The sequence below is a fragment of the Hesperophylax consimilis genome, chromosome 13, assembly GCF_061612785.1.
Source record: "Hesperophylax consimilis isolate HC1 chromosome 13, BYU_Hcon_1.0, whole genome shotgun sequence".
Taxonomy (NCBI): Eukaryota; Metazoa; Arthropoda; class Insecta; order Trichoptera; family Limnephilidae; genus Hesperophylax; species Hesperophylax consimilis.
Genome location: NC_142848.1, coordinates 24,543,538 through 24,559,902, shown reverse-complemented (window position 1 = coordinate 24,559,902; position 16,365 = coordinate 24,543,538). Strand labels below are relative to the sequence as shown.

Sequence of the window (16,365 nt, the reverse complement as noted above, 5' to 3'; positions counted from 1 at the left end):
TAAATCTATGTGTTTGTTTAAATATAATAAATTTGTAATTATGAAACGTATTCTTTCATTGCAACATAATTTACAACCTTATTTTAATAATTCATATGCACCAACGGCGTTATTCAAGGGACACATTTGGGACCCATCCTATATTTGTTCTTATTTATGAACGATGTTATGAAATACAATGTTCAATATAATATTATTGAGGTAATAAAATGAGCAATATGAGCAGAATATAAAACAATTTTATACCAAAAATCTTTAATGTTTTTGTTATTTACTTTAAATACTTACATATTTACAACATATTTTAGACACGATCACATTTAATCATTTTTATAAAACAAAACAAAAATAATAATAACAAATAACTTAATATTTACATTCAGAATTTGTACACTTGCAATTAATTAGGTATGTCAATATATAGAAGAATTGATAGGATCTGACACACTTTAATAATTATCATCAGACCTTGGACTGCTGAAAGTGTGCGTATTTCGCGTATCAGTCAATGTAAGTTGCTAATTATTTATCAGAAATCAACATAATATTTGCATTTTTAATCAATAATTAGGCGTTAGTTATAAATAATATAGTGAGTTTGCTTTGTGTCATGCTTTTTGTTTCTGGTATCTAATCTCAATCATAAATACCTATAAAACACACTAAAATCAATACGAACAATCAAAATATTTTTTCTGGGAAATTATTTCTCTGATTATTTATAAAGAGTGGAGGATTTCTTTAAAGTGTGTTTGTGCGGTGAACCCCCACTAAAAAGATGAGGAAATTTATTTATTTTAGACAAACTTGCACTATAATAATATCAGCACATTATAAACAGCGCGATATTAAAATTCCCTATTTAAATACTCGCCGCCGGAAAATCTAGTTCAAGCGCAACCCGATGTTCCCATGGTGTGGTGCGTTATAGAATCAGCACAAAATACTACAAAAAATTAAAATAACACAATCGCTCCACAGTGTTATCGCAAACCTGGGCCAAATTAAGACTAGCCTTGTGCGCTGCGAATCGACCTCCGGAGATGGACGATGTCACTGAGATGTCCGAGATCGGTTGCGGCGCGGCCAGCTGGTTTTGCAGAATAAGGATGCATATTATGTTATGTTTTGGTATTTAACTTTCTTTAGTAGTTGTAGCCAATTTATGTACATTTTTATTTTCTTGTTCCTGCATTTTCCAACCTCTTGCTTAAATGCATCTGTAAATCTACTAGTAAAATGAACAGATCTTAATGTATCAATACATATGTTTTTCTATTTAAAATTCAATCTTTTTCTCGAGACGCTGTATTCCTTAATTACTTTTAAGAAAGTTTTGGCTAATGCCGTATTGTCTAAGACGCTAGTTATGCTAAATTGTGTTGAGATTTATCAAGTATTGTTTCGGATTTTAAATTAAAAGCAGTTACGTTTATTGATTGTCGCAAACATTCTTATCATAATTGTGTTCTCAGTAGCGGAATATAGTGTTTTGTACATAATGACTGTATTCGACGATTCGATCTAGGACAATAATGGTACATTTAGTACATTTTGATTAAATGTATGTTTTCTTGCATTTCTGAATCCCCAGTTAAAAAGACCGCCAACCGCCACTGATTGTGAATAATTATTAACCTTCGGAATTCGCAATTGCATATTCAATGACGATTATATCAAATACTTATTTTTGGAATTCGTGTTAAATAGAAATCCACTAAAAGCTTTTATAATTATTGCCCTAACGTAAAACCGTTATTCTTCTTTAACCGTTAAAATCTTTGAAACTGCTTATACTTTGTTTGTATTGTTTATTGGCGAGGTCTAAAATCCACCATTTTCCCTTTCCTCCAGTATTTAATTAACCAACAACAGGAATGAGAACGACCAAACAATAGCTTAAAGTTCTGATAATTCTGTTAATTTTACAGAACAGTCGACCTCATATTGCTAATATACCCTTTCATGCTCTTCATCGGAGCGATGAGAGCATACACAAGTACCAAAACAACGAAAACAATTAAGCATGTCGCGGTCTCCCTTCCGTTGTAGGCCACGAACAATTGTGGTTTATTGATACCGAGGATAAGAGTGACGAGTCCCATGATGACTGCCAGAGACCCGCAGATGGTGTGAACTGCTTTAACGTTCGCTGGTGTAATTTTATCTCGCAGTTGTGGGCTAAAGAACGACAGGAATCCATTCACGCAGCTTAGCAACGAGAAGATCAATGCAATCAGACCTGAAATTAGAATAGACACATTAGTAACAACAGTTAAGTAAATTTATTATGTAATCTAAAAAAAATTTGAACCCCATAGAGACCGTAGATATTCCATTCATATTCAGAAGATACACACAGAAAATATCACTGGTCCAAAATTTGACCCCTGTGGAGCACCGCCGGTGGAAATTTCTCTAATTATTCGGGATCGCTGGCCTCGCTTCATTCGATTTTTTTTATAAAATCTTTTGATTTACCTTTATTATAGGAAACTGACTTCATTTGGGAAATTTTTAATTTTAGCATTTTAATTTTTAATTACGTAAAATGAAAATTCGCTTTCGTTGAATGGGATGAATTTCTATTGAGCCGAACATAATAAATTTTACGTGAAAATAAAACCAATTTTATTTGGAACCAAAAGCTTACCAATATAATTCTAAGAAGATTTACACCTAGCTAATATATACACTGTCTCAGTTTTCCAAAATGGTGATTTCTCAAAGACGGTTATCAGAATATCGTTGTTCTTAAACCTTTATTTCCACATTGAAAAGGGATTCTCATTGATGCATTATTTTTGTATTCAGAAAGATAAGCCACAAATAAATAGCTTATCGCTAAAAAAATCATTTAGTCACAAGTAGATTAGACCTAATCGTAATATTTTACCCATATTTACTCGAATGAACAAACATTTCATTGGTAATTCCTTACGTACAAATTATTGGTAATGCCTTACTTACAAATTATTAGTAATGCCTCACCTACAAATTATTTGTAGGTGAGGCATTATAACAAACTATTGTTAATGCCTTACCTACAAACTATTGGTAACACCTTACCTACAAACTATTGGTAATGCCTTACCTACAAACTATAGGTAATACCTTACCTACAAACTATTGATAGTGACTTTCCTATAAATTATTGGTAATGCATAACCTACAAACTATTGGTAATGCCTTACCTACAAACTTTAGGTAATACCTTACCTACAAACTATTGATAATGACTTTCCTATAAATTATTGGTAATGCATAACCTACAAACTATTGGTAATGCCTTACCTATAAACATTCAGAAAATGTAATAATCACATTCTTGAATCTTCCGGAATAAAGTGCTTTTCTTGACATTTTTTAAAATGTTTCAGGTGGAGATAACTGATTATAATTTGTGGAATCATAAATTAAATTGAAATCATTGATTACTTTTAAACGACCGGGAAATGCTTAGCCCAAGGCTGGTGTTAATTAAAGAAACATCTTTATCACATTGGCATTTGTTTACACTGAAATAAAGAAACCCGAAGTAATTAATTTGGAATACAATCTGCCCCAATTCAACAAAATGTTAAAAAAAATGTTGGCTGTTCTATCTGCTTTGAAACTGAAAAAAATATTTATGCACAGATTTTTAACTGGTGGTAAAAAGAGATTTCAAATTTAAATTAGATATCTCGTGTAGTCATTACTCATTCCTCACTTATTTTACATTCTGTATTCTAAATCTTTTTCTTAGTGAATATTGCAAGATGTTGAAAAAATAACTATCTATAAAAATAGCTATCCATAAAATACTATAACACCCCAATGAGGTCAGAATCATCCTCTTCTTCAAAAATTAGCAGTTGAGCAGAAAGTACACGTATTTATTATGATACAACAGCCTACCACATAACCCATCAGCAGTGTCAAACTTCATGAACGTCAAAACCTAGAATAACCCCCTTAGGATGGTATGACCTCAGACTATAAACAGCTCAGCAGAAAGTGCTGGGATATGTTTGGGGACAACAAGGTTTCAGCATAACACATTTCCCATGAGAAGTATCAAACATTGCGCCATGAGGATCAATGCCCGGGATAGCTCCAGTAAGAGACGATAACCCTAAAGTGGGCACGATAAATATTTTTTCTACCGAACATAGGAGTAGTAACGGTATGTTTATTGATACAACATTGATACGGTAGTATAAACAGTTGTACATGTTTTATTTAAATATGGCTTCATCAATCAGTGGAGGTTTCGCATAAAACTATACTATTTACAAAAAAGAACGATTAACGAAAAACATTAAGTGGAGTTGATAGAAAAAGAAAATAAAAAAACACGGTTTAAAGGTATATAGATAGGTGATGTAAAATTAAACTAAGTGCTTACACATATAAAAATTACACATACTTAGATCATAAAATAATGTTCAAAGATAAACAAAATAAAGAAAGCAAAACAACGTAATGAATAGAAGAAAATAACAGATCTTACACACAGCAAAGTTCGTAATAAAAAAATAGAATTATTTTTTTCTTATATAAATTTAGTAAATTTACCTGAGGAAAAATAGAAAATATCAACTGAAAGTCTGGAAAGATATTTTTGTATTTTATAATTCTAAAAAATGAATGTTGTGTATCGTAAGTTTTGGAGTGTAGGATGTAGTTACGTTGGTTTTCTTGTGTGTTTCGTAGTGGACATGTACAATACATAAGAAGGTTTCACTTACCACATATTCCATGAGCAGTGTCAAACTTCGCCCCATGAGCGTCAAAGGCCAGAATAGCCCCAGTGAGAGAAGAGATCACACCCAGCAAGGCCAGAATCATATGGACTATCCTTTTGGTCTGCCTGGATAGCACAGTGCCCATGGGACCGTCTTTGCTGAATGACAGGATGGCCTCGACCATCAGCAGTTGGTACTGGAATATTAAACCACTTGTTATTGTGTGATTTTTAAGGACTGAGCAAAAAATAATCATTTTGTGTTTGTCAAATCTACATCGTCAATAACCAACGATTAGCACGTACACACAACAAATCGCTGTAGATTTTTTTTTTTACATGGTCTCAAATAACTTATTATCGATTTTCGGCCTGTTAGAAGTCTGTCTAATTGTACGCTAGTATGTTTGGTCAACCATTGACAGCCGACAAGCATAACGGTCATCAAAATTTAACCAAAAGTTGGTAGATATTTTATGGCACATTTCACATGTTATGGTTTTACGAAAACGTTAAATAATTCGGCCAAAATTATTCTCAAATTATTAAGGGGTTAGATTATTAACGGTTAGTCAACGTTAATGTTTTTCGATTAAAAACGTTGAATATTGTGGGTTCATAGATAAGATAGTACCTGTGGAATTATTCTTTGAACATATTAAATGTTACATCAGTAGTAACTACGAATTCCGCATCATTAAAGAGATACGATTAAAACATTTATAAATTTAGTGATTTTATGTGTTCTCGGTGTAGGTAAGTACCTCAGGCACACCCATTCGTGTTAAGAATGTTCACACATAGAGTAATTGAAATTACAAACTCGTTTGCAAATAATAGGGTAATCACTAATCCGTGACGTCACAAACGTTGCAAAATATTTCCTTAACCCTAGAAAGATAACCTACGCCTCAGAGGCGCCCGCGACGGTAAGAAAACGCTGTCTCTTTCTAATGAGCTCGCACATCTAGCTGTCCTTTTTCATTAGCTCAGTCGTCGGTGCACAGCGTCGCGGGACGGTCGTTTTTACGCGGTAAGTACCATATTTTTCAAGTTATGACCAGGTAATGCGCTCCAAAGGCGTATGGTTATCTTTTGCGTGACTTTTAGTAAAAGTATAAATTTGTTTATACTTACATTACATGTTTATTATAGGTATTTTATTGTTTGTTTTAGCATGGTTTTTTTAACCTTCATAATGACGAGCCGAAGAATTATATCTGATGATCAAATATTGAGATTTTTAACTGAAGAAGAAGAGAACGAGCATGATGGACATCAGGAGAGTGGCAGTGAAACAGAAGATCATGTGAGTGAAGATGAAATGCAGAGTGACTATGAAGATGAGTTCATCGATGATGAGGTGCCAGAAGAATTGAATGATACACAAAATGAAGACATTATAACTCCACCAGTATCTTCAGAGCCTGGAAGTTTGGAAACATCACGTCGTGACCGCCGTATAATTGTTCCTGATCGCCGTGTGCTAAGGGGTAAAAACCAACATTTCTGGTCAACAATAAAAGGACAAAGTCGTGGTAGGATATCTGCCATAAATATAATTTGCACAAACAGAGGTCCAACGCGTATGTGTCGCAATGTGTATGACCCAGTATTATGTTTACTTTGTTTGTTACCGACGAAATAGTGGGTGAAATCGTTCGTTGGACGAATATTGAGATCTCTGTAAAACGTCGAGAAAACATGACCAAAGCCACTTTCAAAGATACGTCTATGACAGAAGTCCGAGCTTTGTTTGGGATACTGACCTTGAGTGCGGCGATGAAAGACAATCACTTGTCTACCGATGAGCTGTTCAATAGTAGTTTTTCAGGAACACGTTACGTGGCAGTGATGAGTAGAGATCGTTTCGATTTCTTGATTAGATGTCTGAGATTTGATGACGAATCTATACGGCCCTCCTTACGTCATGAAGATCCACTTGTTCCCATTAGAAAACTGTGGGAATTATTTATAACTCAGTGTAAACTGAATTATACACCGGGTGAGCACGTCACAATTGATGAGCAATTATTGGGGTTTCGAGGACGGTGCCCATTTCGCATGTACATCCCCAATAAACCCAGCAAATACGGGATAAAAATCCCTATGATGTGTGATAGCGGAACAAAGTACATGCTAAATTCAATGCCGTATATTGGAAGAGCCACAAACACTAATGGTTTGCCACAAGGTGAATATTATGTAAAGGAGTTGTCTCGGCCCTTGCATGGCACAAACCGGAATATTACGTGTGACAATTGGTTCACTTCGGTTCCTCTCGCGAAATCCCTTCTTCACGAGCCGTACAAACTAACCCTCGTTGGAACCATACGATCCAATAAACGGGAGATCCCCGAAGACTTGAAAAATACACGGTCTCGATCCGTAGGCACGTCAATGTTCTGCTATGATGGATGTTTGACCCTAGTCTCGTACAAGCCGAAGCCCTCTAAGATGGTTTACCTGATATCATCGTGTGATGAAGAAGGTGTCATCAACGCCACAACCGATATTATAATGTATTATAATCAGACTAAAGGCGGGGTGGACACGTTCGATCAAATGTGTTCCTCAATGTCATGTTCAAGAAAAACCAATAGGTGGCCAATGGCTATGCTTTATGGCATACTGAACATGGCATTCGTCAATTCTTATGTCATATACTGTCACAACGTTCTAGCGAAACATGAAAAGCCTCTAAATAGAAGGGAATATATGAAAAAGTTAAGCACTCAGTTATCTGAACCGTGGATGACGGAAAGACTCGAAGCTCCTACTTTGCTCAAGCGTGTGCGAGAAAATATCACCAATATTCTTCCGAATCCAGATGTGCAGAGCTCCAGTGATAATGAAGAAGAACCTCCAGCCAAGAAAAGACGGTATTGCAGCTTTTGCTTAAGTAAAAAAAAAAGAATGTCAATGATGACTTATGACAGTTTACGGCGAACACAAAAAAGATGTTTGCTTTGAATGCCTCTAAACCAAATTTTTAGCAAAATCATTATAGTTTTGACTGATTATTTTATAGTTTATTAGTAAATTAAAATAATTTAATTAGTTTTATATAAAAAAAATATAAATTTGTGATAATATTTTCCTGTAAACAGAATACGGTTAATTTTATTGTTTTTTCTAGAGGTTTTTTTAATTTAAGTTTAATGTTTAAAACAAATAAATAATTTCAGTAAAAAAGTTTTTTATTATTAGTTCATTAACCACACATTAAAATAATTCCGCTAAAGAAATACATTACCTAGGTATTTAATTTAAAAAAATGATAAATATATTATGCGCCTCTGCAGCGTATGGTTATCTTTTATGTACTACAAAATATGGTTATCTTTCTAGGGTTAAAGAAGATAACAGTATTTAAGGTTAGATAATCTAAAATAATCTACAGTTTTCTCATGATATGAATACTTTTTGTCTTCTTGATTCTTGCATTGTTTCAGATGTATGAAATTTCGTTCAGTCCAATTACATGTTATGTCAATTGGACAATTTTGAATTTTCGAACTTGATTTGGCGAAATTTATCGAGTGATTTTTGGCATATTTTGACATTTTGCAAAAACGTTTTGAAAGTAATCTGGGTGGATTCATTGGTTCAAACTGCAGTAAGCAGTTTCATATGTTTTCATATTGATATTTAATTAAATAATAACACCAATCGCTCAAGAGTCCAGAGGGCTTATCCATCATCTTACGTTTTTGCAAGTATTCGCGCACTGTCAGCAAACTATCAACTATGTACAAAGCAAACTATGTACTAACTATCTTCTATATTTCTAATATTGTCATCAAAAGTTCAGAGGATGCCAAATTCCTCTTTTTGGTTTCGATTTTTTCTTTCGCTGCATCATACGAGTCGATGAACGTCAGTACTTCTAACACAGATTATCAGAATCAGTTAACTGTATTGGTTCATTGGTTACCCGGCTGTGACGGGCCTAACTAAAATAAGCCGCTTACGGTCCGGGGACCGGTGTGATGGACTCGCCCTGGGATAAATTTTTTTTATTGTTGATTTATTATGGTTAGAAAGAATTTTTCAGTTGATTTCACGAAGTAGGAGTTTACCAGATGTTGGCCTTAAAGCTGCTTTAGAAACAAGTGCTTGGATTTATTAGGGTAGAAAAAAAAAAATAGGAACATGCACTGTATCGTCGCAGACCTCCGTGATGGTCGTTTGAATTCTTAGATTTTATTCAGTGGGGTAGCAATGGATTTGCCAGAGTAGGGGGGGGATAGAAAAAAAAACCTAACGAGATCGATAAGAAACAATTCAACTGGGTTGAGCAATGCTACTAAGTGGCTTTCTAAGTATGAAATACGCCGTTAAATATAGTTACGTAATTTTCTAAGGATTCAGACGAATTATAATTATGAATAGCGAGGTAAATAACATTTTAACAGGACGAGTTTGGAATTTGCCTAATTAAATTAAAATCTCGCAAGAAGATTTAAAAAAATAAAACTATCACATCATAATTATTTACTACATTCTAGAATTAGGTTGGTAATTTGAAAAGAGGCTAAAAACTGGTGGGCCAACACGCCACTGGACTGGGAGTAGTCAAGTTTCATCCTTTGAACAAAGAATTAGACATTTTACTGGAGAAGTAACAATTTATTGGTTTTGAAACGATTTAAAATTAATGTGACAGGTTCTAGGGCCATAATTGATGTGTTCCTTTAGTGCATTTCTGTCTTTTGAAAACAAAAAGCATTCAGAATTCAAAAGAACATAAATTAGAAATCGCATATGGTGATTTGGGGGGGGGTTGGTTTGAGAAGGGGGAGTCTGGATTTGAAAGCGCGGGGAGACGGTCGGGACAGTCAGCGTTGAAGAACGGAAGAAGGAAGTCGATAGTCGGTGGTTAGAAAAAGCGGTTCAAGACAGTTAGCGTTGAAGATCGGAAGGAGGAAGTCGATAGTCGTGGTTAGAAAAAGCGGTTCAAGACAGTTAGCGTTGAAGAACGGAAGAAGAAAGTCGATAGTCGAGGGTGAAAAAAGCGGTTCAAGAGAGTCAGGTTTTGAAAACGTTGGGAGGCGGGAAATAAAGTCAAGGGGGTCAGAGTTTCAAGGTCTGGGAGACGGTCAGGAATAATCAGGATCGGTCAGCGTTTTAAGATAGTCGAGTTAGTAAAAACTAGGAAGCGCGTCAACAAGAATTAATCGTCGGGATGCGAACACGGCTAAAATCATTTAGTGTAGAAGGTGCGGTTTTCTAACAGCATGAGTTTTCTGCATGTGACTGTGTTTGTTTTTTTATAATTATTTGGATTGTTGACACTAAGATGTATCGGTAAGTCTATTATAATCTAATTATTAACACTTATTTCCTTAATGTAAACCAAATAATCCAATTGTATTTTAAAGTAAGGGTATTTAACTTGAGCACTATAGGTACCCGTTAGCGAAGGAGGCCATAAATTACGAGACCTGGCCATTAAAAAAGGGACGAAGAACGGTTACCCTGAAACCGCTTTAGATCATCCAACAATAGACATTGTTTATGAGCTAGACAATTTTTTTTCTGCAATTTAAAATGATTTAATAATTCTCCAGTAATAATATTTAACGATTAGGTTATACGGAATTCATAAAATATATTTAATTAAATATAACTTATTCAAACATCACTCTTTTCATTCATTTTGAATCGGGATAACGCAGCGGGTTACAGCTAGCCGCCGGGAGAATTCATCTGTCTGGCATTCCTATTCTATGAAGTGAGATTTTCATTTTTCATAAGTTTGGCGGGGACGGAGTGTACGAATTTTCCGTAGGCTGTCCTATCTTACCAAAGCGACAAAAGCGAATGGAACGAAATTTGTGATTGGCTTGCCTAATAGGGACTCTTGTGTTAGCAAAGTCGATAACCCTGGATACCGATATAACGTCTATTTTAGTATAGCAGCGCCGGCTTTTTCCCCTGCTATTGGTGTGGTTGAGTTATTCCCGTAAAAGCACCGGTTTCTGTCGAAGGTGTTGGCGGACCAGCCTTAGATAGTCACCCGGAATAGACCCCTGTTTCGAGTATTTTCAGCTGGTGAGAGGACGCTTTCACTGAGTTCAGATCGAAGGGAACGAAAATTGCTAATGGGCTTTCCTACTTGAGTTAGCTGGTAGACGAAGGAACAAAGCGGATAAGGGCTATGCTATTCTTGGCTGGCGTGTGAGGAGGATTTTTTCGCTGACAGAACGAAGGGATCGTGACGAATATGAAGTTGTTTCGGCGCTTTCTGACGTCCTTCCTGTCAAATTCAATAAGTACTTACCCCACTATAGGAGGAGAAGTCATCCAGAATTAGGTTGGAAATTGACTCCGACTGAAACCGTTTGAGCTGACGGAGATCGGATGATTTCAGATTCACGACCTGATGATTCCAGTATCCCTGATCCTTAGCGCCGGAAGTCGAGGATATCAATTTCTACTATTCTTTGATATTTGAAGCGAACGGAGGGTAACAAACGATAGAGCGAATGACCATGACTTTGAAGTGGGGTAAAATCTCCCGTCTAGGAAACATTCGTTATGTCGGATGGACGCCCTCATCCAAATTAAATATTGACATGACTATTTTGAGTGTGGACGAAAGACTTGAAGTATGTTCTGTATTGTACATATGATAAATATGTGTCATTACCTCTACTGGAACGAGAAGCTGTATAGACTGGAGCCAGGAGCTATTTGGAGTAGCGTGACTGCAGAGGCGAAGTCGAACAAACTGAAGCTGAATTCATCATTATCCTTACGAGCGTAAACCAGAGGGGTGTTCACGGGACTCCCGAACTCCTGACGTTGCTGATGCAAACCACTTCAGTATATGTTTATGTTTGAGGTTAGTAGAGTGGACTCCTAATTTTCGGCATGCTGGCGAAGCTCAACTCATCATCGATTTGGGGGAGGTTGACGCGACCTAAACCTCGCGCTACCCACGTGGCCCAAATGGTTCCTGACACCAGGCTATCATGCCACCGGACCGGAGCAGCCCCTTGTACCTAACGGTATAAGATGAATCTTCATCATTCATCATCAACATCAACATCAACAGTTACCACCAAGGACCCACATTCCACCTTCATCACCCTCCGGCAGGAGGCAAAACATGTCATTATTTCATCTGTCGCTGAGCGATATTCAATTCATTTCTGGAGGTGTTGGGATTGGACCATCAACTTGGCTGCTCTCGAGCTGGTCACGTTGATGGGTGGGATTTGGACGGAGACCAATCGAAAGCAACACATGTTTTGTCTCTAGCTATTCCCGAAAATACCTATTCATAGAAATAACTCACAAAACTAACAATCCATAGTCAAATCATTAACTTAGAATTTTGTGCATCTTGAATTGAATTGTCTATAGCGAATTTCATGTACTTGTAATTAATTTTCTCATTATATTAGCACATTATTGACTGCAGCAACCGGAAACGTTTGGGCGAGCAAACAAGGTAGGAAAGGGTAGTTAAAATCAGGGTAGTCGGTCATTGTCTTATTTTCAAACCATACAGAATGTAACACGCCTCATCTAAAAAGAACCAAAGTTACCACAACCAATTAAAAGGATCCTTCAATGAATTAATCACTGTCGAAACAAAAAATTACACAACGTGACATATTAATTCGTTAAGATTGAAGGGTTGATAAACCGCGAGAAGTTGAAAATCAAACGAGCAAAAGATTAATCAGTTAACAAGAAGCGAGGGGAGTCGGGAAAACATTACACCGGAGATTCCCCACCCCTAGTTAGTAATCTTACAAAAATTGCCATTAAATCTATTATCTATTAATTACTATTGACATTGCGAAAATGCTCAAATATTTTTGTTGAACCCAGAAAATTGAGAATAACCACAACAAAGTGCGATAGTTTAGGCAGGCAGAAATACGTTACTCATTTCGAAAACCGTAGTAGTAATAATTGCAAACATAAAGAAGCTTAAAATGTTCCCATGTACACAGGGACGTATGATACATTCAGCCACCCAAGTGAATGGTGCACCATTCGCCAAAGTTCTTAAGATACGGTTTAAATATTTTGCACAAATACCACGGACTGCAGAGGCCGACGGGTAAGGCTCTCGACTAGCATGCCGGAGGTCGAGGGATCAAAACCCGGAGTTAAAAGTAAATTTTATTATAAACTACTGATGTAAGACCACCATTCAGAATTGAAACGTTGCTTCAATAGCTAGTTACTTCCCAATCTTCCTCCTCCCTATCTCCTGCCCCTCCTCACCATCTTCAGCCTCATAACATGTCCAAATTAGGTATGCCGTAGTCTCACTGGCTAGACGGTTGGAAGCCGTTTGGACTCTTGTGTGGTTTAACATAAAATATATGTATACGTAGTATATTCCGAATTGTGGCAATGCCAGAAAATCTTGTTACCTCTGCTACGGATACTGGAAAGAATCAATTTCTAGACATCGTCATCTATCGCAGGCAGTCAAAGGATAGGTGATGCATTCTGGCCGTCAAGCAAAGGAAGAGGAAGGAAAAAGCCTCTCGAATACATAAGAAGGAGAGGGGGATTTGGATGTCTGGGACTGCTCAAAACCTAAACACGGACTGCATAAACAGGAATGCATTCCACGACCCAAACTCCAGCTCCCATTTTTTAAATTTCTATACTGGTACACACGGTTTATAGGTAAATTAATAATAATTGCAAAAAATTTAAGTAGGTGATTTTTATGAATTAAAATGACTTATAAATAAAGACTTTTTTTTCATACCTAAAAATATTGGATTATCGGTGAAAATCTATGTGGATTCATTGGCTTTAAACCGCAGTACGCAGTTTATGTTTCCTTATTAAAATTTGGATGTATGATATTAATTAAATCAAATGGCCGAATCCAAAACCGAACACCCGATTATCTCCATCGCTCGAGTGGCAAATAATCATTTTAAAGTAGATCTAATTATTCAGGTAGTTCTGTGAACAAAACTCGCGTAGATAATCATTACTCCTCACTACTTCACAGTCGCAACGCTCATGCGCTCTGGCGGAGTGAAAAAGTACTATCGAACACGGCTACCATCTTGACGGCTTGGCTTATTTCAGCATATCGCTCGCCATACACTATCAATGAGAATGTATGACGAGCGATATGCTGAAATAGACCAAGACACGAGAATATTGCGTGGTCTGTCACAGGCTTTATGTATATTGTAAACTTACCCCGCAAACTGAGAACATTATATGAAGTTGGAAACTGCCCACTACCCTTCCCGCTTGACTTCCCAAGGAGGCGGCTGCGAAGTTTACAATCACGAACACCACCAAACCAACTATCAGATGTTCAATCACATTGGCCAGTAGCCTCAGAGCCAGCCACCAGCCAGCACTCCCGCTTGATTTCTTTTCTCCCATTTTACTGATGAATTAATTAAAACAAACACTAATAATAATACTGCCGATAACGCGGGAACAGGTAGCGGACCAGATTTTGTTGCGGAGGGAATGTTTGGTTTAGTACATGCTGCCAGATACCGTAGCAAACCGAATGAAACTGATAATGATAATTAGCGCATTTTCACCTTTCCGTCGCAGAATTATTGTAGTAAACTCTAATCTCTATTAGTCACGCATTGGTATGAAAATATAGATACGTACACATTTCTGCTCGCTGACGGCCAGAGATAAAATATTATATTGGTAATTTATAGCTGTCTACCAGAGGCGTGTCATGACTTTTTTTAACGATCTTTCAATATAATATACACTAGCTGTATCCCTTCTAGACTCACCGACACACTCCGCCACTCAGTTTGGAACCTCATATAACCTTCTTGAATTTTCTCCTTCCATAACCTTTTAGATCATTCTAGAACATTCATGAACTTTCTGGAGCCTTCCAGACTCACCGAAACAGTAGGCGGGCCCATTCTGAAATAATCTGAACCATTCGTGGCCTTCCCATAACAAAGTACATTTTCGTCATCCAATCCCACCCACACTCAGCCACCCCTACCAAACTCTCTTACTTTCGATGTGACACCAAGGGCTAGCTACCAACATAGCCGCCGGTGGGTGGCAGTGGCTGGCTGTGAAGAAAATTAGACGGGATATATTATTAGATGAGATTTTACTTCATGATTACTGTTACTGTCTACTAACTTATTATGTAAATCACAAGTTTGTAAAAGGGCTTATAATATATATAATCACTTTTATTCGATTTGACTTCGAACTAAGGAAAAATATAAGGTTTTAATGTTGATATTGATAGTCTCTGCCATTACGAAGAATGAAGCCAAGCATTTTTAATCCTTTATTTGTTACTGTATTGATTTGAGAAAGAAATTTAAATTAGGAATCGAAAATAAAACCTTGATTATTATTCAATGAGGTACAAATAAGAGAAGGAAATGTGGCAGATCCCGTTGATCGATGCCGGCTATACAAGAAAGTAATTGATTGAGGGAGAGTTCGTAAGTAACAGAGTTTTAATTTTGGCAGATCGAGGCCTGGAAGTTGGTCTCGAACGGCCGGTGCGCGTGGCGTTGGCCGGCGACGCGCGTGTCGCGTGTAGTAACGACAGACCACTATAATTCAGACATTGTTCATTCATTCAGGCTAAGTAAGTATTAGGTACCTACTAGTACTGATTGGCAAACGGCAGACATGAGACGCGGCGTTTGAATCGGCGCTCCCATGATGCGGTGTCAAGGTTAACGTTCCCGACGATTCTCCAAGCTCTCGAAGGGCGGCGAGTCGTCGCCTTATGACTAGAAGATTGCATAGTTTGCTGATTTTGTGATTCCTGCAGGGATTGGTCGATGAGTCACTACGCCGTTGTAAGTCTGCAGGGTTGCCGCAGAGCTGTGAGTCTGCAGAAGAGTTGCCACAGATGCAAATATCGTAGAGAAATTCGTTTTCAAGTGGAATTAACAACAAAAAGTCTACGATTTGGACGCTGTGATTGGTAGGAGTGAAGTTCCGCTGAGTTATTCAGAGCTGTAGCCTTCGGGGCGAAGACTGCACTGATGGTAGTCACCCTTCCATAGGAGGGTGCATCAGAAGAAGAAGAAGAAATTTTCCACCGGAGGGTGAAAATCATTCTCCGAACAACCTTTTTGTATCATAATTTTGTCTTTGAAAAAAAAATCATAAGCAGAATTTTTTAGGCCAGAAAAAGTAAGGAATACCATAGTTGTTTTATCTTACAAAAAATGTCAATTAACTTTATCGGTTAAAATCTTGGAAAAATCTAGAAAAACTGGAATTTGGTGACATTTTAATTTATAATTATCTAAGAATATATTATGATAACCATTTACATAATAACATTTATCAATAAATAGATAATGAATCTATCTAATGGGAAGAATACTCATCGGGTAAATCGGTTAAAATATGCCCACATGTCATTCACTTTCAAATATATTCGCTGTTTTTGAACATATTCCAAAATTAAAAACTCTTTCATTATTAAATATGATAAATTGACAAATGCCAATGAAAAATTAAATTTCTTAACACAAACAAGTTTCTGAAAATCGCTTACCAACGATTTTTCCTTGTAAACTTTATTTACCACTTTAAGCTAGTCTAACATGCTATAAATACCTACGTGGGCTTGGCCTATTTCACTATATCGTTCGCCATACATTCCC

The 16,365-nt window shown here is 36.8% G+C and overlaps 1 protein-coding gene across 1 annotated transcript; it reads right to left on the bottom strand.

Annotated features, from left to right (window-relative positions):
• Nucleotides 1–317: 317 nt before the first annotated feature.
• LOC149418652 (transmembrane reductase CYB561D2-like) lies at nucleotides 318–14,119 on the bottom strand. The gene is made up of 3 exons (XM_089639141.1): nucleotides 13,928–14,119; nucleotides 4,734–4,926; nucleotides 318–2,242 (listed from the first exon to the last, which is right to left on the bottom strand). Exons 1-3 carry the CDS (start codon nucleotides 14,117–14,119, stop codon nucleotides 1,926–1,928), a joined length of 702 nt encoding a protein of 233 aa, XP_089495267.1. The 3' UTR covers nucleotides 318–1,925.
• Nucleotides 14,120–16,365: the final 2,246 nt, after the last annotated feature.

Bases quoted from the DNA above. Each gene is read 5' to 3' on its own strand.
- LOC149418652 (XM_089639141.1), bottom strand. From the start codon at position 14,119: ATGGGAGAAAAGAAATCAAGCGGGAGTGCTGGCTGGTGGCTGGCTCTG. The intron at 4,927-13,927 runs GTAAGTTTACAA...TTAATATTCCAG, and splicing joins TAATGTTCTCAGTTTGCGGG to TACCAACTGCTGATGGTCGA. The intron at 2,243-4,733 runs GTAAGTGAAACC...TTCTAATTTCAG, and splicing joins CACTGCTCATGGAATATGTG to GTCTGATTGCATTGATCTTC.